Here is a 22,879-nt window from a genome sequence, read left to right on the forward strand (position 1 = left end):
GTTTTACAGGGCCCGTAACATTATGTAGGACTCTGTGTTCACAGATCCAATTGACTTCAGTTGTAATTGTAAGTAATCATCACTTTTGCAGATCACGTACCAAAGTCTCAAGTCAAGTATCCAGAAAATAAGCAACACATAATTAGTGACCACCTCTGAAAGGTTTGATTTTTAAATGAGTTGCCTCGCATCACATAGGGACTCTGTGGCAGAGAGAATCCAGTTCACCAGGGCAGCATTCAACTGCCTTAACCATGAGACAATCCTTTCTCTTCCTGCAAGCCCCTGTTCAGTGACTATACAGCTTCCAGCTTCTGCAACAAATGAAGCAGGGGTCCTACAGACAAGTCTCCTTCATTACACACCCCTGATTCATCCCCAAAGCAAGTCTATCCTGTACACTGAATGAGGCAGGAGTGCTTTGGAAAAAATGGTATGTAATTAAAGTTTGTATCATAATGCATATGCTCAAAGGAGTCAAAGTAAGGTTTCCCAGGCAACCTTAATTCTGGCAATTCCTAAATCTTGAGACCTTGACTTCGCAACTGTAATGTTTTCATCTAGTGTTTTTGGGTTTCTGTGTAATTTCTTAGGCTATAAAAAACTACACTGCAAAAGCACAAATTACATCCTGTGACATCTTATCGACCCCTACATGGGTCATCAGTAGAGTCAGAACCTTTAGATCTACCATACACACCTCTGCCACTTGAGCTAATGGAGTAACTGATAGTTGATTGTAATCCTATATGTGTACTAACAGTAGAGAGGAACAAGACACTTTGTCAGAGGGTTTCACAAGTATTTGGTGACAGCAGAAGAATGGTTAGACTCAGGCAGAAAACTTTGGTCCTGTTGCAGGCTCTGGAAGGGACTGTGCTGCAATGGGCGCAGACCACTGCTCATACCTCCCAAGCTTTACCCTCTTGCCTTGTTCCCTCCACCCTGTTCCTGTCCTATTCTCCTCACACAGCCACTTCCACTCTCCACTTCTCAGGCTTCTCATCCCAGTCTGTTTGCCCAGACATTCTAAAGCAGGGGTCGGCAACCTACGGCACGCTGGCCAAAGGTGGCACGCAAGCCGATTTTTGATGGCACCCAGTGGCGGGCTGAGCCAGGGTTTCCACCGGGGTTTCCGCGGCAGGCTCCTGCCAGCCAGGGTCCCACTGCCGGTCCTACTCAGCACCCACTGCTGGGCTGGGTGAAGGAACCCCAGGCTGGCAGCGGGCTGAGACCCCGGCTGGCAGGAGCCAGCAGCCGAAACCCCAGAGCGGGGGCGGGCTGAGCCATTCAGCCCGCCGCCATTCTGGGGTTCCGGCTGCTGGCCCCTTGCCAGCTGGGGTCCCCGCTGCAGCCCCACTCACCTTGCTTCCGGTTGGAGTTCCAGCACAGGCCCCCTGCCAGACAGGGCCAGGCCTCCGGCCCTGCTCAGCCCTACCAGCCGCCAGCTCCACTCACCTCAGCTATCGATCTGGGGTTCCAGCCGCTGACCTCCTGCCAGCCGGTTAACAACTGATCACTCAGAAGCCTGTGTGCAGCTTAAAGTATCCAAATACGGGCCAGACATTGGAAAACTCAGCAAGGAAAAACAAGGGCAAGGATCACACTAAACTGATAAGATCTGCATTTTAATTTAATTTTAAATAAAGCTTCTGAAATATTTTGAAAACCTTGTTTACTTTACATATAACAGTAGTTTGGTTATATAATATATAGACTTATAGAGAGACCTTCTAAAAAACATTAAAATGTATTACTGGCACACAAAGCCTTAAATTAGAGTGTATAAATGAAGACTCGGCAGACCACTTCTGAAAGGTTGCTGACCCCTGCTCTAAAGCCTTCCTCCACCTTGTCCCGTGTTGTCTTACCCAGCCAATCTCAGTTCCTCCCCAGCTCCTTGCCCAGTCTGTTTCTCCCATCCTCCTCCTGGTGTCCAGTTGACCCCTCTCTGCCACCATGCCTCATCAACAATGACTGTGCTCCTAGACAAGAGATGCACACCGCGGCACGGAAGGGACTCCTCTCTGGGAGCGTGTGAGACACTTGCATGCAGTAGTGTGAGCAAGGACAGCTGCTGTTGAGCCTGGTGTCCATGCCAGTGGGCAGGGCTGGGAGCGGTACAGCAATGCTGGAGGAGCTGACCGGGCTGGGTGCTGGCTCCTGTGAGCGGCAGCCCGACATGCTGCAGTGGTTCCTGGTAGAGCCCTGCAGCTCCGTGGACATCCACTTTATATCCATGGATATCCTCATCCGCAGATATATATTTGGATCTGCACAGGACTCTAGTTATAAGTACACAGTAGTACTTATAAGGCTGGGAGTGAAGGCTCACCTGTATTTCTGTTAGATGGTTGGCTTATAAAACAGTCTACTTTGCTCCTTCGCAGTCAAATGCAGGGATTCTGAAGAAACTCATCTGAGAAAGTGAGATTTATCCCTTTAACTAGATCCATTTGTTATCAAAATGAAAAAGCAAGCTGGCAACTTATTTTAGTAATAAATTGTAGGTTTTAAAAATACACCCATGAATTTTGATGGGAGTGGGGGAAGGAAATCTTGATTCTATATGTCCACTGGCAGAGAGAATGTTTCTCTCATTTGTTTCACTTTCTGTTTCAGAGCATACAACAAAAGGAATGACTGTGAACACTCCAGCGCTCTGTTTCAGAAGCAAGAAAATTCTTGCTCCCATGGTGCGGGTTGGAACATTACCCATGCGTCTTTTGGCTTTGGATTTTGGTGCTGATATTGTGTATTGTGAGGTATGAAGGCTAAAGAGATGGGGGAGGCTCTGTTTTTTATGATACGGCAGTTTTATGAACAATATTGGTTTCTCAGTAGTCCTGTCCTCATAGATGTTAAAGGGATTAGCATTGTTACTGCATGGTCTTCAAACTTTCACATGTAGCCTTTTATTTTATTTAAAGTGAATTTTGTAATGTGGCATTACACCACTGTGGGTTTGTATCTGGTGGCTACAGTTTCAAGCTCAGCGGAGTGAAAGTCACTTCTGCTATTTGCTTCAAGATTTAGCTTCTCTAGGGGTATGTCTACACTACAGGATTAATCCGAATTTATATAATTCGAATTTAGGAAACCGATTTTATAAATTCGAATGTATTCGGCCACACTAGGCACCATTAATTCGGTGGTGTGCGTCCAAGCTACCGTAGTAGCATCGATTTCCAGAGCGTTGCATTGTGGGTAGCCAATAACATCGAATTGCGGCCACACTAACCTTAATTCGGATTAACAATACCGATTTTGACGCTACTCCTCTCGTCGAGGAGGAGTACAGAAATCGAATTAAAGGGCTCTTTAATTCGAATTAAATGGCTTCGTTGTGTGGACGGGTCAAGCGTTAATTCGAATTAAAGCAGCTAAATCCGAATTAAAGTCGTAGTGTAGACCAGGCCTAGGAACACACAAAGACCAAGGATAGTGACCACTCATACATTTACAAGTATAAGTCTGTTTTACAAGTTTTATTAAAGTTACAATTAAAGTTATGATTATGCATATATATAAAAAGTCTATGAAGACCTGTGCACAAGTTACGAATATAGTTATACTCACATCCTTAACAATATTCTTATGGTCTGATGGCTGCCTTGCCAATTGATCACTAGTAGAGGGATGGTTCCTGATGGAGTTTTCCATAGGAAGCTCAATTTTTCTAATCTAGACAACCTCTTTTTATAATATGTTCTGACTATACCTCATTAGCATTTACACAAATAGTGCACCTTGTGGTAAGGGCATGTGTTAGAAAAATGTAACTACCGGGTATCTTGTCAGCAAAATATTACTTTTACTGTTAATTTTTTGCAAGATCACCCATAGGTACATCTTTTCCTGTAATCTTGTGTCATAGGGTCATTCTTTGGTCACTTAGGGCAGGTCCACACTGGGGCAGGGGATCGATCTAGGAAACGCAACTTCAGCTACGAGAATAGCGTAGCTGAAGTCGACGTTTCCTAGATCGAACTAAATTTACTTACTGCGGGTCCACGCGGCGCAGGCAGGCTCCCCCGTCGACAGGCAGGCTCCTCCTCTCGGCGAGCAGGAGTTCCGCAGTCGACGGGGGAGCGCTTCTGGGATCGATCTATCGCGTCCAGATGAGACGCGATAAATCGATCCCAGAAGATCGATCTCTACCTGCCGAATTGGGCGGATAGTGTGGACCAGCCCTCACTTATGTCAAGCATTTCTTAAGCTAGTGGCCTAGTAACTAAGCTGACATTTTACAGGCCTCAGCCTGTAGGCCTTGCGTTTCAGCCCTACTTACTTAGATATCTAATACATACTTATCACTTCTAATTACTGATCAATCTTATACGTCTATAATCCTACAATTTAAATCTATGTAGCATACAATGATTATCTATGATATAGCATATGAGTTAATTATAACATCACACAACGCTCAATAAACGAATGATAAAATGGACAAATTGGCTATACGTGCATTCCCTTAATTTAAAAAAATATCGTTAAGAGGGAATAGATGACTCAGGATATTGGTAGATATAGATCCTCTGATTATTATGTTGCCATTTGAATCTAGCACAGGTTTGTCATGAAAGTTTATTTGATCACTGTTTGGGAGCCTCAATGAAAGGAACATGGTAGTTTCATTTTAGTTGCAAATAGACAATTTTTCCATGAACAAAAGCCATCATCAGAACTAGCTCTAATTTTCACACTTGTTAGCATTCTTGGCGTAGAGGCAAAGGATTGAAGTGGGCGAACCTTATGGGGTTTGTCTATAGTTCTTCTGGGAGTGAGCCTTCCAGGCAGAGTAGAGAGACTTGCGCTATCTTGGCTTGAGTGGCAGTTTCCAACCCCGTCTCTGGACGCTCTCAGAAATTACCAGATAAACTGGCCCCAAAGAGATAGTGTACACACAGCTTGAATCATAGAATATCAGGGTTGGAAGGGACCTCAGGAGGTCATCTAGTCCAACCCCCTGCTCAAAGCGGGACCAATCCCCAGACAGATTTTTGTCCCAGAGCCCTAAATGGTCCCCTCAAAGATTGAACTCACAACCCTGGGTTTAGCAGGCCAATGCTCAAACCACTGAGCTAGCCCTCCCTTGACTGGTACAACTCAGGTCCTTAATAACATTACAACACTGTTTTACTATAAATATATTTCAATCTAAGTTTATTATCAAAGGTTAAATTTTAAAAGATAGTGAATAAGGCTGATAAGTGGAAACAGAAATGGGTACATATATAAAACAAAACATACAATGAAATCTTAGGTCTATACTTATTAGTAGTTCCATTTCCTATTTAATAAAGTAGATTTTCTCCCAAGGATTCAGTCCTTGACAGAGCTTCTTGTTTTCAGTTAAAACAAGGATCTGAACTTTCATAAACACCCCCACCCTTCAAGGAATTTCCTCTGTGAATGGATAACAAAAAATTCATACTTATAGTTCAGTAAACCTTTTGTAATGCTCTCTGGTTTTAATCTGCTCTTCCCCGATGATTTCACATCCCCTTGTTGGTTGCAATTGCACATGGGGCTTCCATTGTATTGAATAATAATAATTAGTTTACATCTGAAACAGAGGTGACTAAACATGTTTTGTCTGGCAAAGAACTTGTTTATGAACTCTGCTATGTTACAGATTTTAAAACATATTTTCAGTGTGTAAGTGTAACTCCTTATATAGCATGTATACATTCATTTCACAGTGATATTAATGAAGAGTGTGTCACCAGCTTTCATTTGATACCTTACAAGAAACTATTGATTACTCCTGAGGGCATTCCATGCCAAAAAATTAAAAATTATGCGCACAATATTTTAAAACTCTGCAAAATGCTGCAAATTTTATTTGTCAATAAATAAATTTGGGTCCAGCATGGCAGTGGGCAGCACAGGCCACTGGCTGCATTGAGGTGGGAGATCACCCTGCAGCCCCCACTTCCCCCGCTACAGAGACTCGGCAGTGAGGCTTCACCTGACCCTGACACAGTGCAAGGGCTGGGCCTGCCCCAGAAACACCCCAGGGCCCTGTCCCTCTGCGCCGGGTGCACCAGGTGTGGGTGGGCAGGCTCAGCCCAGCAGGATCCCTGTGTGGAGGGGCTTAGTGTGGGGGGATCCAGGTGTGGAGTGAGAGGTTTCTCTGTGGGGCAATCTGGGAGCGGGCGGCTCAGTGGAGATCTGGATGTACAGAGGATTATTGGGGTGTTCCAGGTGCAGGGGCAGTGGGACTCTGCACGGGATCCAGGTGAAGGTGGTTGGGGCTCAGGAGGGTGGGGTTGGGTGTGGGGAGATGGGGCTAGGCAGGGGGTGTGGGTGTGGGGGGGTTCAGTAGGGGGGTCCGGGTACCAGGGCAGTGGGGTTTGATGGGTTGGGGGTCCAGGTGCAGCTGGTTGGGGATCAGTGTGGTGGGGGTCTGGGTGTGGGGGGGCTCGTCGGAGGGGTCCAGGTGTAGGGGGGTAGGGCTTGTCACGGTGAGGGTTTGATGGGCCTGCTTAATGGGGGAGCCCCAGCTGCTGCCGAGGGGATGCCACGTGCCGGGCTCAAACTTCCCCCCCATGATTCCCCTATCCCCTTTTCTTCTCCATCCCCCTCCCCTCATTCCCACATTCCCCCTGCCCTATTCCACCCCCGCTTCCTTCCTTCCCCACTGTCTCTGTCCCCCCTTCCCTCATTTCCCAGCCCCACCGTGGGCACTCACTGTTACACAGAATAGAAAACAGGAAGACTCCCAGCATGCAGAAGGGGAGCGTGACTGGCACTAGGACCCAGGAGGCAGCGTTCAGCTGCAGAGTCGGTGGAAGCCGAGAGACAGCCTCCTTCAGCTGGGCAGCTCTGCACTTGCAGAATGACGGGGGAGCAGTGGCATGTGTGCCCCCCCGTGTGCCACCCCATGCCTCGCCTCTGTTTGGAGGGGCAGCCCCCGAAAAAAACTGCACCCATGGTTGCACAGTCCAGTGGAATCCCCCCACGAGTAATTGATGGATAAATACTGTGAAAGCAGTATGTTAGGTGTAGTGAGCTTGTCTGACCAGATAGAAGTTGCTGTTACAGAACAGTGAGCCCTTTGCCAATTGGCATTAAGAAGTTCTGAGGGTCACACATCCCCTCTTACAGTGAAGCAGTGGGGTCAGCCACTGGCTGTTCCATAGGCTTTGGATCATAACCCTCTTGCCTGGACCAGTTGTCTGCCACAATATTTTTTCTTCCCTTAATATGCACAGTTTTCATGTCATATTCTTGGAGGGTTATGCTCCAGTATAGCATTTTGGAATAAGTATCTTTGGTTTGATATAGTCGCACCAACAGAGAATTGTCTCTTGAGGGTTGCGGCACACCTTATAATACCCCACGATACCCTTCAGAAGCCTTGTCTACACAGGGACACTTGGGAAAGTTAATCCAAATTAATTAAAGGTGTGAATTTAAATTGGATTAGTTAAATCACATTAAACTTATGTGCAGATGCTTTTATACAGAATTAAAGTGGACTTAATTTGATTTAGTGTAGTTCACTTTAGAAGTGAATGTAGTTCACTCTTCTGAATGTCCCTGTGTAGAGAAAACCAGAGAAGACAAATAATCCCCAGTTCATAGATGGGGAACTGAGACACAGATGACTTGCCCAAGGCCATGCTGAAAGTCTGGCAGAGTTAGGAGTTGAATGCAGGTTTGTGTCCCAGTCCAGGGGAATATGCTGAATTAGTTCATACTCTAGATGCTCTGCCCAAACATACCCTTTTACTGGCTGCCCATGCTAATTTTCTGGATTGTACCTGCTGGCTTTGGGTTCCTTGGCAAAATAGTGTTGTGGATTGCCGGTGCTGCCAAAATGCCCTTTTAGGCTGGGCTTCCTGCTGTCTGGGGTCTTGAAGCTTGGGTTTCCAGCACAGAAGCCTGCAGAAAAGAACCTATACATTTTAATTCCCAGGCTGAGACATTTTTTATAGTTACAGCCTGTAGCTTTATCATACAAATTAGAAGCCCTGAAAAATTGGTTTTGTAATAGAAATACTGGCGGACCCTTTAAGTTGATTGTGGAATGGCCATTGTGATAGTTTTCAAAATTATCACAGGATATGAAAATGTCTTTCTAGAAAAGAAAGGACCAATCACAATAGAGTGGGAACTTTAATCTGTAGATAACGTAGGCTCTCAGTTCATTATAATCTTCATACAATTTTGTCTTCCATGTTCCTTAACTGTTTGGCTTTCTTTTGTCTTCTAAAATAGGTTGCTTTTTTGTATGATATAGAGTCTGACCTTGACTAGATAGTTTAAGCAAAGACAAAAAATATTTTTTGTTGTTGCCTCGTTTAATGGCTGTTGGATAGTGAAGAAATGGAGAAAAGTTGTCAGTAAAATCTGATTCTTTCAGCATTTGAGAATATCTCCAGGAAACTGCATAGTTTCTCCGATCTAGAGAGGTGGGTCCTGGACTTCTCATCAGGGTAATGCTCCTGGACTTTGCTGATGAGAGGTTGCCTCTTTTTGTTTCAGCCTCTGAGTAATAGGATTAGTCTCCTGGCTATAGGTGTCTGGTCACTTTTTACCCCAAGCTGTAGAATTACCATAGGGTAGTTGATTAGATGGGTCACTGATCTAGTATACTGTTATAACATTTCTGTACATATGATTATGAAATCTAATTGTGGTCATAAACTATTGTATTTTATAGTGTTTCTTTAATTTTCATTCATGTCCTTTTCTGCTGTTTCTCTAGAGCTGAAATATAGTATCTCTCATAAGAGGCAAATTAACTAATTTTACTCTGATAAACTTGCTAGTTTATTTTTATTTAGTTTTTTTAATTCACTTACATATATTTCTGATCTTTATTCTTAGGAGCTGATTGACATAAAGATGGTGCAGTGCAAAAGAGTTGTAAATGGCAAGTACAATATATTTTGATAAAAGCTTTCAAGTACCCTTTTTTTGTTTCAGTAAATGATGAGAAATGCTCTGTTACTTTGTTGATTTGGTAGCCAGAGACTCTTAAGCAGTAGCTACAAGAGGTGTTAACATTCCCATTCCATTTAATAAATTGTTAGAGGGACACATTTGGGTTAAAAAAAAAATGGAAAACATAATTTCCTTACTGTTATTTATAATTACCTACATTATTAAAACTAAAATATTAAGATCTAATTTGCTTTTAGCATCTTGCACATAATTGATGAAATCTTAGAAAATGACTTCTCATGCTTAAAGAATGACATGAGTTTATATGTTCTCCAACAGTTGAATCAGTTTGTTCAGCTTACAGAGGATATTTTTTTGAGTCAGGTTTTAGTTCTTTCTGTCATAACAAAAAATAATAAAGTTTCCATAACTGAAACTTTAGTTGATAATTTGGTTGGTGTCTCATTATATAGAATAGAATCCAGCTTGCTTTGCAATGGATGTATGAAGCTAACAGGACTGAAAGCATATTTAGTAATGTTTACAGATAGAATTTGAAGACTAGGACTGGTCGATTTTTCATTGAAAAAAAAAATGTTTTGAGAAAAAAAATCTCCTTTTTGTAATGGGAAATTAGCACAAAAATGTGGGATTTCCCCCCAAGTTTTCTGGTTTTCAAATGAACTGAAAAAATAATTAATCTTTTTTAATGTATAATTTACCCCCTATTCGCTCCTTTCTCCCCTTCCCCTTTTAGTGGCAAAATGGAAGAAAGAACGATAAAAAAGAGAAAAGCGGGGGGGGGGGGGGAGGAAAAAGGAAGAAAATTACAGTGGGGTTGTGAAATGAGGGTTAAAGGGAAAATGAAACTAAGGGAACAATGTTTGAAACTGAGAATTTTCAAAGAAATCTTTCAAACAAAGTTTCTAATAAAGAAAATATTGTTCCGTATCAAAACCTGCAAAATTAAAATGACTTACAAACTCTTGTAGAAAATACTGAAGTCATTTTTAATTGTGCTCCTACTTTTGACCAGCTCTATTGAGGAAACATTGGGAGCATCTATGTTGAATTATAGATTCAAATTAACACATTTACAATTATGTGCACTTTTACCATTTAAACTGAGGTGGTTTTAAGTGCACTCAATGCACTTATTTGCATTAAATATATGCTGTGTTTTATCTCTATATATTCAAACTCATTGGTGTTGAATAAACTTCCTCCTTAATAACTTTTTATTGGGAGAACTCCAGTAAGCTATATCACCTATATAGTTAGCCTTCTGATTAAGAATATAAGTATTACAGCTGAAATACAATGGGCTTTGTATTGTTTTTTGGTGAGAAAACCTGGAGACAATTATTAGAACATACGTTGGAACACACAAACATTCATGGTCACAAATAACTATACCAAGCAGTTTCCTCTTTAATGTGATAGCTCAGAGGGACACTCAAGGGAGTGTAGTAGTCTTCAACATAGAGCTATTCTCAGTGTAGGTCAGTTTTTTGAGCTCTTGCCTTGGCTGTTTGGCTTGCCCCTCTCCCCATTTGTAAGCTGAAAACCTACAATTTCTATACTGTTTTAAGGTACATAATGGTGAATATCACAGTAATGGTGCTGTACAACCCAAGAAAGCACATGCTGAAATTTTTGACCATCATGTAAACATGTAGCAAACTGGGTCTTGATTTGTTTTGTTTTATTAATGTTTATGTTTTAGTAACGGTTAGTTGAAAAGAAAAGATGAACCTGAATTGTTTGAAGATGAAAATGGGGTGACAAAGGTGTACGTCAATTTTTAGGTTTCAGAATCTTCAACTAAAATAGTAGCTTCCACTTTGGTACAGTGCCTAATGCAATGGGGTCCTGACTTGGTTGCCCTTTAGGTGCTACTGCAACATACATTTCAAATAATGAGTAGTGACTGCATGAAAAGGGTGAGGAACTGGACCAGAAACAAGGCAGAGCATAGATATTAATGGACCAGATGGAACACATTCTATATAGATTTATAGTTAATATAGTCCCGTTGGCTATAATGAATTTTTCTGTGTAAATCATTACAAGATGACCCAGTTTATGTTAACAGTTTGAATGAGAAGGGCTTAACTGACCCTTCTGAAAGCAGATAAAATTTGAGTCTACAAGTATATGCTTACAAGAAATGAGATTTGTCCCAGTGTGAAGGATCACCACAAAGATCTATACACCTCTCTGCCCTTCAAAGTGGATCTTAAGAGATAAAGAGGGACTGGCACCTTCATCCTAAAGGTGTCAGGTGACATTGGCAATTATGATTTCTAAGGAATTTGTATATGGTGTGGTGTATTAGTATACTTTGTCTAATATTATTCATATTTTTGTGAAGAGACCACATTTGTTTTCCTCAGTTGCTGACACCAGATGTCAATCTATTTCATCTGTATTTATAATGATGTTTCATTAGGATGTTCTCGGTGGCATCTGTCAGCTTAATCGCATGAAAACTGCTTCTGCGTAATAAAATTCTTTAATGTTCCAACTAAACCTTGGAGTCAGTTTGCTAATTTTTATATTAGCAAGTTATTGGCTAAAAAATTGTATTTTTTCCCCCATCAAACTTAGAGATTCATGGAATTCAAGCCAGAAAAGGCAATTGTGATCCTCTAGTTTAATCTCCTATATAACACAGGCCGTACAACTTCCCCAAAATAATTCCTAGAGCATTTCTTTTAGAAAAATATCCAATCTTGATTTTAAAATAGTCAGTGATGGAGAATCCACCACAACCCCTGGTTAAATTGTTCCAATAGTTAATTGCTCCCAGTGTTTTGTTTTTTTTTAAATCTGCCTTTTTTCCATTTTGAATTTGTCAGGCTTCAACTTGCAACCATTGGATCGTGTTATGCCTTTCTCTGCTAGATTGAAGAGCCCATTATTAAATGTTTGTTCCTCTTGTATAAGCCTCAATCAAGTGACCCCTTAATCTTCTCTTTGTTAAACTCTAGGTTGAGCTCCTTTAGTCTATCACTATAAAGCATGTTTTGTAATCCTTTAATCATTCTCGTGGCTCCTCTCTAAACCCTCTCCCATTTATCCACATCCTTGTTGAATTGTGAACACCAGAACTGGACACAGTATTCCAGCAGCGGTCGCACCAGTGCCGAATACAGAGGTAAAATAACCTCTACTCCTACTTGAGATTCCACCGTTTATGCAGTCACAGTTTTCACTTTGAACACTTGGAGTTGTGGTTTTCAACCTTTTATCCTTCTGCTAACCCTCACTGAATCACTTTTTCTTTTCTGTGATCCCATATTTACTACTTGCAGGCAGTCCTCAGTTGCACCTCAGAATCCTTTGTGCCATTTTCCATGAGAACCAGTAGAGTGTTTTATGGGTGCGTTTGGCATCTGAGGACTGCTTTCAAGTGGTTAAGGAAAACTGGATGAGGAGAGCCATTTGCTTGTGGCCACGTTTTTAGAACCTCTCACCTACATTAATGAACATAGGTCAAAGTGAGCCTTGGCGTAAGTGGGTGCTATTCCCATTGAAACCAAAATGGAACTGCTCCTACTTAAACCATGGCTTAATTGGCCCCATGATGGGAGTAGAGAAAGGGACGTTTGAGGTATTTGATCTCACTTTAATATAGGAATATCAGCAGTTCTGTAAAGGTAAAATTAGTTACTGTATTTTGATATATCATAATCTATAAAAATATTCAGTCTGAATGAGTAGAAAAATAAAACATTGAGTCAATGTTACTTACAGCTTCTCAGTGGTTTGTCTGTTTTCGTCTTGATCATGGAGTTAAATTCAATTGTTTTATACTCAAATGAATTTACTGTATTAAATTCAAGGCTTCATAACACATGTGCAATTCTCATTAAGACCTTTTATCAAGAAGATTTTAGAATCTGGTAATTTCTGTAGGCTAATACAAGTCACTGTTTTGCTGTACGTACCTCTCTTCACAAATGTTTTAGAATACTGCAGTAATCCTTTTGGATTTAGCAATGGATTTTGCAGTAATCTCAACTGCAGTCCTTCCCAGAGAACCTGGCAGAGTTTGGGGGAGAGGAAGAATGCTATGTATGCTTTCAGTAAATTACACAAATTTAAGATGCCATCAGGTTAGCTTGGGCTCAGAACGTTTTCTAAAAACAAGGTTTAAAAAAATTGAATTTTTTTCAGTTGGATTGAAGTCATTTTAATTCTAGTATAGGGTGACGGTAGGAGATGTCTGGAGTCCAGCATTCTCCTGGGGTATCCATAAGCAACACTGCAGCATTATGCCTGGTGATTGAGAACTGGAGAGTGAAAGTGACTAGTTCACATGCATTATGCAAGGTGAGAGAAATTCATGAATATTAAAGGTTCACATTTTAAAATACTTCTTGCTCTGATTAGAAATTGAAAAAAATTAAACCTATTAACCTAAATGTTAAAGCTCCAAGTGTCTTTGACATAGCTTACAAAGGCAAATAATAAAACTAGTAACTGTTGTTTACTCCAGGAACTACACATCTTTACACAGGCGTTAATCCTTAAGCCTCTCCCTCTCCAAAAGCCTTGGCATGGCCTGAAAATCAACAAACCTATTTTTTGTTTTGTTTTTGCCAGAACCTGGGCTAGATTTTAAAGCCGAGGTCGCCTCATAATGAAGGCTGTACCATCAGCTTCTCCTCTAAATCAAGAGAGATCCAGTTCAGGTTCTTGCGCTAATTGTGGGTGGATCAGTATGGCATGAGAGAGAGATGGACAGTCCCTCAGTAGTCAGATTGTAAGACATTTAGGGCTTTTAAAAACCTAAAGAATACCTTAAGCTGGACTAGGAAACTGTTGGAGAGCCAGTGCAGAAGATAAGAGTCCATGTCAGTTCCTGTTGGTAAGCACAGCCTACCAAATAGGCTGCCTCTGGTTCTGCATCACCTTCAGCCCCCTGGTTGGCTTAAGGTGCATTGCAGTAGCTTACAGTTATGTTAGGAGCATTGACCAAGGAATTAAAAAAAATACATATTTCAACATAACGTTGTCTTTAGAAAAGCTAGCCAAAGTGCATCACTAACAGACAGAGCAGAACTGCTCTAGCCATTCAGGGAAATAACTCATTTATAATTGTTTCTATATATGCTTTCATAAACAAGTTTTGTTAAAATTTAAATAACTTCAAGTTGATAGTTTAGTCTCGTGAACTAGGACATTCAACAGTAAGTCTTGCATTTCACATCGATTCTAAAACCACTGTTTTTTCACAAATATCTGTGTGAGGGACGAAGCATTGGTTGTAACGCTTAATTGTCCGTTCTATTAGTTTGTATTACCACCTAATGAACTTTTCAGTCTAGTTGATTTTGCATATATGACTCAACTCTGCATTGTTTCTTGATAAACTTTATGATTCTGACATTGAGGTCTACATCTTTATTTGGTAGAATTTCATTTATATGCAAACTGTATATTTTTAATTGCTTCACCTGGCTTATTTTGTGATTATATTTAGCTATATTATTTTCTCCCAATTTTTTGTGTCTCTCCTATTTTATGTAGAGGTGCTTGAAACAGTGGACTTTGTAGCGCCTAACGAAAGAGTTGTTTTCAGAACGTGTGTGAGAGAGAGAGATTGTGTTGTCTTTCAAATGGTAAGAAACCAAGAACAGTTACATTTCTAATATCAAAGTAGATTAATTTTACTAGCACTGTACTGTTTAGATATGTCTAAGTGTAGCTCTGTGTCAGATGTTAAGTAGCTCCCAGATTTCTCAACTAGGGTTAATCTTTCTGGACTCTAATTTCACACTGATTGCATTGCAGGATTTCTAAACTAATTGTATACAAGCTTCATTACATACAAGCATACACAGAATAGATGACCAATGTGTATATTGTGGGCCACAGATGTAGCTTATTTCTACACCATGTTATTTTAGCTATATGTTCGAACATACTGGTACCAAAACTAAATTACAGTGAAATGTGATCTTACCATCGTTTGTAATTTCATTAAATAGAACTTATAGCTAGACATCATTTGTGTTTAGTAGTTTTAGTAACATTTAGCACTTATTTTTATCAACATTTTTTGTTTTCCTTGTTCATTCATTCAGTTAACTGGTTCATTTGCATGTGTCAATCCTGTAAATAACAGTGATGTTTAACATTTCACAATGCCATACACTTCACAGAAGAAAGAAGGACATTGTTCCTGCCCCAAATAATATAAGTTTTGGACAACACAAGCAAGGGTTGGTGGGCAAGGATTACTGAGCTACAGTCACCCAGTTCTCAGTTTAGGCATGTCTCTGTCATGGTGGTTCAGCTAAGATTTCCATATTTATAAGAAAAAGGGACAATATTTATTGTGAATATAATGTTTTTATTAGATTAAAACAAATTCAGTCTTGACTTTTAAAATGCAGGACAACATTTGTGTTATATAATGGGCCCTGATCCTGCAAAGATTTAAGTACATTCTTAACTTCACACACTATGCTGACTTCAGATATGTCTTTAACTGACTAATTTTGCTATCTAGTAGTGGATCTCTGTCATATTCTACATATACCCACTCTAAAAAGTGTATAAACGGTGTATATCTACACAAAAACATTTATTATAAAACAGAATCAAGTGAACAAATATTGATTATATCCTTTTTGCCCCATAGGGATCAGCAGATGCTGAGAGAGCCTTGGCTGTAGCCAAGCTTGTGTAAGTTCTCATAGAATCTTACCTGAAAATAATTTCTTTTCCTGTGGCTTGCTGAGGTGTAATTTAATTTGTAAAGACTAGTTTTCAGTTTTAGCCAAATGCAGCTATCATTTGAAACCAGGCATTGAAAACTTCTGATGCGATTTGATGTATTTTTTCCTAGTCTTTTTTATTTGTACTATTATTATTATTATCATTAGTTGTTATTATTAGTTATTTATAAGTCTTTCAAGGGGAAACTAATATTTTTAAAGGTCAGAAGTAAGGAATAAGAGTCCTGTGTGATTAGCAGAGCTACTAGGGTAAACAAAAGTTCCACATGCCACTAAGTGTTAAAGGAGCTGCTCAGCAAGTTGCAGCAGAGTTCACCATCTAGAAAGATCAGTGGGGGAACAGCATGAACTGGCTGTACTCCTGCTCCCATTAGCAGTAATGATTTTTTTTTCAAGGCAGTAGCTGCTCAAGCAATTACTTTTCATGCGAGTGACTGCTGTGCAACTTTGTAATAGGCATGCCAGGTCTCTGTCCTCAACGTGTTTTCTTCTGGGTGCTGCACACCTCCTGATAAAGCCCTATTGACCAATTTCTTGTATTCTTTGTGATTTTAAAGCTCTCAACCAGATGTGTGTTAAATAGAAGAAAAACAATGGAAGTTTTGCTTCAGTGGTGGTGAGGAATATAACTTTTAAACCCACATAAGATCTCCTGAGAAATCATGAGACATTTTTCTTATTTATTTTTGAAAAATGATATATAATAATATGTTGCAGGGTTTGAGTCTGTGGGGAGAACATCCTAACTATGTTTGTTCCCTAAGACTCAGTAAGAGTCTTTGAATTCTTCAATAAAGGCAAATGAAATTCTTATATACTTATTGAAATAGCTTTGGAGACCACTGTATAAGTATACACAAAATTTAAACTAGTGAGGAGATAAAAGAAAAGATTCAGAGGTTTGGAAAAAATCTCTAAACTTCAAATTCTCATCTAAACCTCTTGGGGATGGAAAACTCACTCGAGCAGGCTCTCTGGCAAGATGCTTTTTTCCTTTTTCTAGTCTGAAATATTTGTGGGGATTTTTTGTTCTTTTCTTTTCAGAGAGAATGATGTAGCTGGGATTGATGTCAACATGGGCTGTCCAAAAGAATATTCTACTAAGGCAGGTTGATTTTAATCTCTTTAAATATTCTCTTTTCCTGTTTAAGAGGCACAGGATGCAACACATGTTCTGCTTTTCTGGTTCTGGCAAGTTATTTGATTTTCTCTGTTCTGAATGTTGTGAATGTTCAATTATTTGTAGTTGCAATGAGTCATTCTATTCTTGGCTGCAACTGTGATCTCTTGTCCTTATTTTTGAATTGTTAACTGTATTTGTCCAGACCATTAGAAGCATCAGGCCAGACATTTTATTGTTGCTCCCTTTTCTCTGATTTGTTAGTCAAAATTTGAGGCCTTGCAGGCTATTTAAATTAGCAGGAGAAATTAATGAAAATCAGGTATTTCCTAGGTGCAATCCTGCTTATTTACAAAAAATGTACACACAGTCATCTTTCCCTGAACATAGTAGGAACAAAGAGGAGGCAGTTTCCTTGAACAGAATTTCAAGTCTCTTTCCTGCCAGTATTCTGCTCAAAAAGAATCTCTCTGTCGGCTTCCTCCTAGGGCCATGTTAAAAGTGCTTCTCTTGCTGTCTGCTGGCTTATCTGCTTTAGTGCCCCCTGCCCTTCTCCACTGCAATCCAATCAATCCCCCTGTTTCTATTATCACTAAACAAAAGGGAATTTCATTGCTTGCTCACTTAGGGTATGTCTACACTACCCGCCGGATCGGCGGGTAGCGATCGATCTATCGGGATCGATTTATCGCGTCTAATGTAGACGCGATAAATTGATCCCCGATCGCTCTCCCGTCGACTGCTGAACTCCAGCAGTGCGAGAGGCGGAAGCAAAGTCGACGGGGGAGCCGCGGCCATCGATCCCGCGCGGCGAGGACGCAAAGTAAGTAATTCTAATTCGATCTAAGATATGTCGACTTCAGCTACATTATTCTCGTAGCTGAAGTTGCGTATCTTAGATCGTTCCCCCTCCCTCCCCCCGTGTAGAGCAGGCCTTAGGCAGAATGAAAGGCTGCCAGAATGCTCTCCAGTATGACATCATGATTGGAAGGTTCTCTTCAGCTTAAACAATATTTCATCTTTAGGGATGCAGCGGCTTCAGAAAGCTGCACATGCTGGCTGTTCATCAGGCCAATCTATTCACAGGAATAACTAGCTTGTTGCATGAACAGAAAAGCAGGGAAGCTTTGCTCTAAATAGATGTAATGTTTCTGGGGACGGGATAGAGGTGCTTAAGGTGACCCCTGACTTCAGTGCATCACAGTTTTCTATTAGAGGGTTACAAAACACCAAAATCTCAGCCTTCTGGTTATCGTTGTTGGCTAAAGAAATTTAGTTTGGTATTTCAACTTCCTTTAAATGAAATATATTGGGGATTTTTGGATCATTTCTATTGTAGCAGGGTGATGCAAATGAGTCTGACTTGCAGCATCCTTTAACTGTAGATATGAGAATTAGCATTAACATTAACTGGTATTTTAATTGCTGTTACCACTGTCAGTTATAAAAGAAAAAACTAATATTTATTCCACTCTAACATGAAAAAGGAACACCTCAAAATGCTTACATATGAAACAATTATTTTATTAAATAAAGAGATAGCAAATAGAATTAATTCTCAGAGCCAAAAATCTATTTTATTGAGGAGGAAAATTTCATTTTTATTTTTACAGCTCATTAATATTAAACAAATACCAAATATTCGTTATTACCAAATGATGCTGATTAGTTAAATCACACAAATAATCTTTAACATTAAAATTATTGCTAAATAAGAAATTAACTGGAAATGAATGATATTTTAAAGACAGTAAAACCACAACATTTGAATAGAATGATCAATTTCATTAAAATACAATTCTTGATCAGTTCCTATTGTCCATATGACATTTTCATATGCTAATCTATTTATGGTTATTTATAACCGGGTAATAGTTCTCCTCTGGAATTATATCAAAGACAGGAGTAACAAAAAAGTTAAATATAGATTATATATTTTGGATATGGAAATCAGATTTTGATACCTTTGAGCAGTTTGTAGTTGAATTTGTGAACAGTATTCATTCTGCTATAAAATTGCAAATGTTGATAATCAATAATTTTAGGATATACATGTTAGCATATTTCAGAACAAAATTGGTACATCTCTTTACAAGAGAAGTATAGATAAAATATTTTTTGTACACGATAGTGGATTTCATGTTGAAACTATAATAAGAAATTTACCATAATCTTCAGTTGTTGAATTAAATGAATATGTTGTAATCAGAGAGAATGTTTAAGATTGATTGATTACAGACACAGCTGGTAACAATACCTATAGTCAAGGTTTTCTAATGCTTTTTAATTGTAAGACTTCAGTTGGAAATTTCAGGTTGACATGTTCTGTGCTGGTCATCTGCCTCAACCTGAATATTTTTGGAAAGTTCCATCAAAAAAGATTCAGCTATTTCCAAGAACAAAGTTAGGAGGATGTGTTTTGCTAATATTAAAAAAACCAACCTACCAAAAACAAAAACCCAACCCAGTTTGTTGAGAAGCAATAGTTCCATGCTTTGGAACAGGGACTTAAAATTTGGCAGGGGTCACCTTGGGATCCCCATGATCATTCACCCAAAATTGGCAAAGTTATAAACCTCTGAAAATCACCATTTGTACATGTTCGATAGGAGTTTGTTAGTAGCGGGCAACAAAATTTTCTGAACATTGTGTCTGCAGTGCCTGAGCAGTACTTTCCCTGCAGTTGCTCTTTCTGGCTCCTGTGATCCCAGGCCCCAGATCTGAAGGCACAGATGCTCTCTACTGGGCTCTGAGTGCTTTCCTGCTGTTGCCCAGGCAGGATGGAGAAGGATATTTCACTTGAATGCAGGTGAAACTGGAGCAGAAGAGGAAATGGGGATGAACAGGGCTGGAGAGACTATAAGTTCTGAAATACTCTCTTTCAGAATTGAGCCCAGGATTCCAGAGTGCCGACATTACTCTCTTGTTTAGCAGATAGCTGTGAAGCATGCTGGCAAAGTTCACGACTCATCCCCTTCTAGTGGGTAGCCACATATAACAGCCTGCTATTAAGATACCAATTGCTCCAACAGCTCAGGTGATAGAGCTCTGTACTGTGAATCTAAAAGTCCCAACCCTGCTGATGATCTATGTGAGATGATTGATATGGTTCCACACAGGGCCGGCTCCAGGCACCAGGCAACCAAGCTGGTGCTTGGGGCGGCACCTGGAGAGGGGCGGCGCGGCGCTCGGGCCGCCGGGGAGAGCGGGGCCACAGCCGGGCTCGCCGCCTTCCCCCCGGCGCTCTGGCCGCCCTCCCCCCCGCGCCCTCCCCCCGGCTGCCGGGGGGAGAGCGGCGAGCCCCAGCTGGGGCTCGCCGCCCTGCGCTCTGGCCGCCGGGGGGAGAGGCGAGCCCCCGCCTCTCGCTGCCCTGCCCCCGCCGGGGCTCGCTGCCCTGCCCCCGCCGGGGCTCGCCGCCCTGCCCCCGGCGCTCTGGCCGCCGGGGGGGGGGAGAGCCGAGCCCCCGCCCCCGCCGGGGCTCGCCGCCCTGCCCCCGCCGGGGCTCGCCGCCCTGCCCCCGGCGCTCTGGCCGCCGGGGGGGAGGAGAGCCGAGCCCCCGCTGGGGCTCGCCGCCCTCCTCCCAGGGCTCCGGCCGCCCTCCCCCGGCGCCCTGCCCCCGGCCGCCGGGGGGAGAGCGGAGCCCCCACCGGGGCTCGCCACCCTCGCCCCGGGGCTCCGGCCGCCCTCCCCCCGGCGGGAGGCGCCGCCCCCCCCCCGGCTCCGCCCCCTCCCCGTGGGGGGGGGGGCGGCCGGAGGCTTTTTTGCCTGGGGCGGCAAAAAAGCCAGAGCCGGCCCTGGTTCCACATGATGGAATTTGCTTTTTTTCAATTTTCCTTTTTTTAAAACTGAATTTTTAAAGTGTGTAATTTCCTATGGTACGAGAACATTTAGCCCACTTAACAGTTAGGAAATTACAAAATTCAGGTTGCTGGTGCAACCTTAATTTGTCTCCGTTGTTCATGTGTTTTGAGTCTTTTAATTACATAATCTGTATTGGTCTATTGCATGGTAATTGTAAGATCCTTCTTTAAATATACAGGTGTAATTTGAAGAGTATCAGCAAGATATCTTAATTTTGCTGGGGACATGTTTAGGTTTTGCATTATTTTCGGGAAATGGATATGTGTTTTTGTGTGATTGTATGTTGGAAGGGGAAGGTTGTTGTGGAGTTGTGGGGTCTGAACTCTTGTAGGTATAAAAAAATTTCAATGTTTCAACTTAAGGTGAGATTTTAAACCAATTTAGTGAAACCAACGCAAAAGACTCTATGAACATAGACAAATCTTGTGTGCTTTGGATATTTTGACCCCGATCCAGCAAAATACATAAGCATATTCTTAATTTAAGTATTTTGCAAGTCTGCTCTCATATTTTACTTAAAGGACATGGTCTTGAAGGGAGGCTGGTATGGATATTTAATGTTGCTTAACTGGTGATTTCCTTGATTTTTAGTGGTGGCATGCCCAAGAAATTAAACTTTTTTAAAATGTAGGTATATATATAACTGAATATAAAAGAATTCTGTAAATTGTGACCTGCGATATTGGCTACTACATTTTAAATAGAATTTTAGTTAAATCAACCTTACAAAACATAGTTTCCTACTTTATTGAGGCAAATAAATTCCTTGATGGATGAGTATATCATCTTCCTCCTTGGCATAGTAAAGGTGAGTGGCTCAGATTTAGATTGAGGCAGGTAAACATTCATGACAGTTTTGTAAGCCTGAGTTTGTATAACTGGTTAGTTTTAATAAATATGTTGGGAATGAACAAATCAAAACACTACCCCTACACATGCAACATTAAAATAATCTAAATCGTCTAAGGTTAATTTGCATTAAATTACATTTTTAACTTTTTGGCATTTCTAAACCAGCTGAAGTATAAATAGAGCTTTTAACAGGCCATGTTGCTCCATTTTAATGTCAGGTGCACAAGCAGAAGAAAATACAGAAATGTTGCAGCAGTTGTCATAGCAAAGAGCTGAAGCTCATACAAAATGACTTATGACTTCATTCCAGAGAGAGAGAGCCTGGTTGCAGTATTAAACACTATATCCTGCTGTCCTTAATGCTTTTGGCATAGTTAATAAATCTCCTGTGAGATGCAGCTTTCAGGCTTCATCTTGCAGAGACTGAAAAGACAAAGCATCTTCACAGGTAATAATTAAACATTGTCATTCTGTATAATTTATATTAGAATGTGGAGTATTTTACCATATGATTGTCATCATATTGGGTTAAGTGAGTATTAAATCTGGACCTAACCTGCTGATCAGTGTTCATTTAGATAGAGCCATATTACAAAAACCCTTAACTATTTCCATCTAAAAGCTTAAAAACATCAAGCCTGTAACAGCTGCCTCTTGCTCTCTGACTTGCAGACCAAGGTAGCTCATACAGTAATTGTTTACGATGAAGCATTTTTTAAGCATTAGGTAAAGATACAGTTTCTGTGGTATTTTATTATAGCTAGCCTGTGAATAGTCTTAGAAAGCTGTTTGAAATCAGACCTTCTAGTATTCCATCTGGTTTGAAAACATTGCCGGTAAAGTGGGAAATAATAAAAATGCCAAGGCTCACATTGCCAGACATGTCCCTGTAATGTGTATTACCTTGATATTGCACAGACTCTATTTTGCAGTGCAGGTAGAGCTTTTTTTTCTATTTTTCAAGCAACAGGAGTAGGATATTTATGTCTGAAAGGACTCTTGTTTTCCCGTAATGGAACATTTCTTTTTGTCAGACTGTTTGAAAGGGAAAGGTGTTTATTTTAGGCCACATGACCTTAATGAGATGGAAGAAAGGTAGAGTTGTGCAATGGGTCTGTTTTATAGTAGATGAACCAAAGAAACATAGTGACCTTCTGCAGGAGATATTAATGAGAATAGTGCTTTTTCCCATCCTGAAAATTGTTCCCTGTGGACGCTGATTACTTAAGGAACATAAGAATGTAGAAGTTGCTTTGAGATAAGGCATCTTAACTTAAATACTCCAGTTAATCCCTTATCTAGGCTCTGACAGTGGTCAATATCATATGACTCAGAAGACCGTGCAAGAAAACTTATAGTGGAAAACTATAGAGTAACCAGTTCCTAGGGAAAG

General features: G+C 40.8%; 1 protein-coding gene across 1 annotated transcript in view; it reads left to right on the forward strand.

Annotated features, from left to right (window-relative positions):
• DUS2 (dihydrouridine synthase 2) overlaps positions 1-22,879 on the forward strand; it is a 53,998-nt gene that overhangs the window by 4,603 nt on the left and 26,516 nt on the right. The window contains exons 2-6 of the mRNA XM_065416683.1: positions 2,623-2,765; positions 8,845-8,890; positions 14,440-14,531; positions 15,557-15,600; positions 16,698-16,758. Coding sequence (XP_065272755.1) covers positions 2,640-2,765; positions 8,845-8,890; positions 14,440-14,531; positions 15,557-15,600; positions 16,698-16,758 — 369 coding nt within the window. The 5' untranslated portion in view covers positions 2,623-2,639. The remainder of the gene's footprint in view (positions 1-2,622; positions 2,766-8,844; positions 8,891-14,439; positions 14,532-15,556; positions 15,601-16,697; positions 16,759-22,879) is intronic.

This window comes from Emys orbicularis, chromosome 14, assembly GCF_028017835.1.
Source record: "Emys orbicularis isolate rEmyOrb1 chromosome 14, rEmyOrb1.hap1, whole genome shotgun sequence".
NCBI lineage: Eukaryota > Metazoa > Chordata > Testudines > Emydidae > Emys > Emys orbicularis.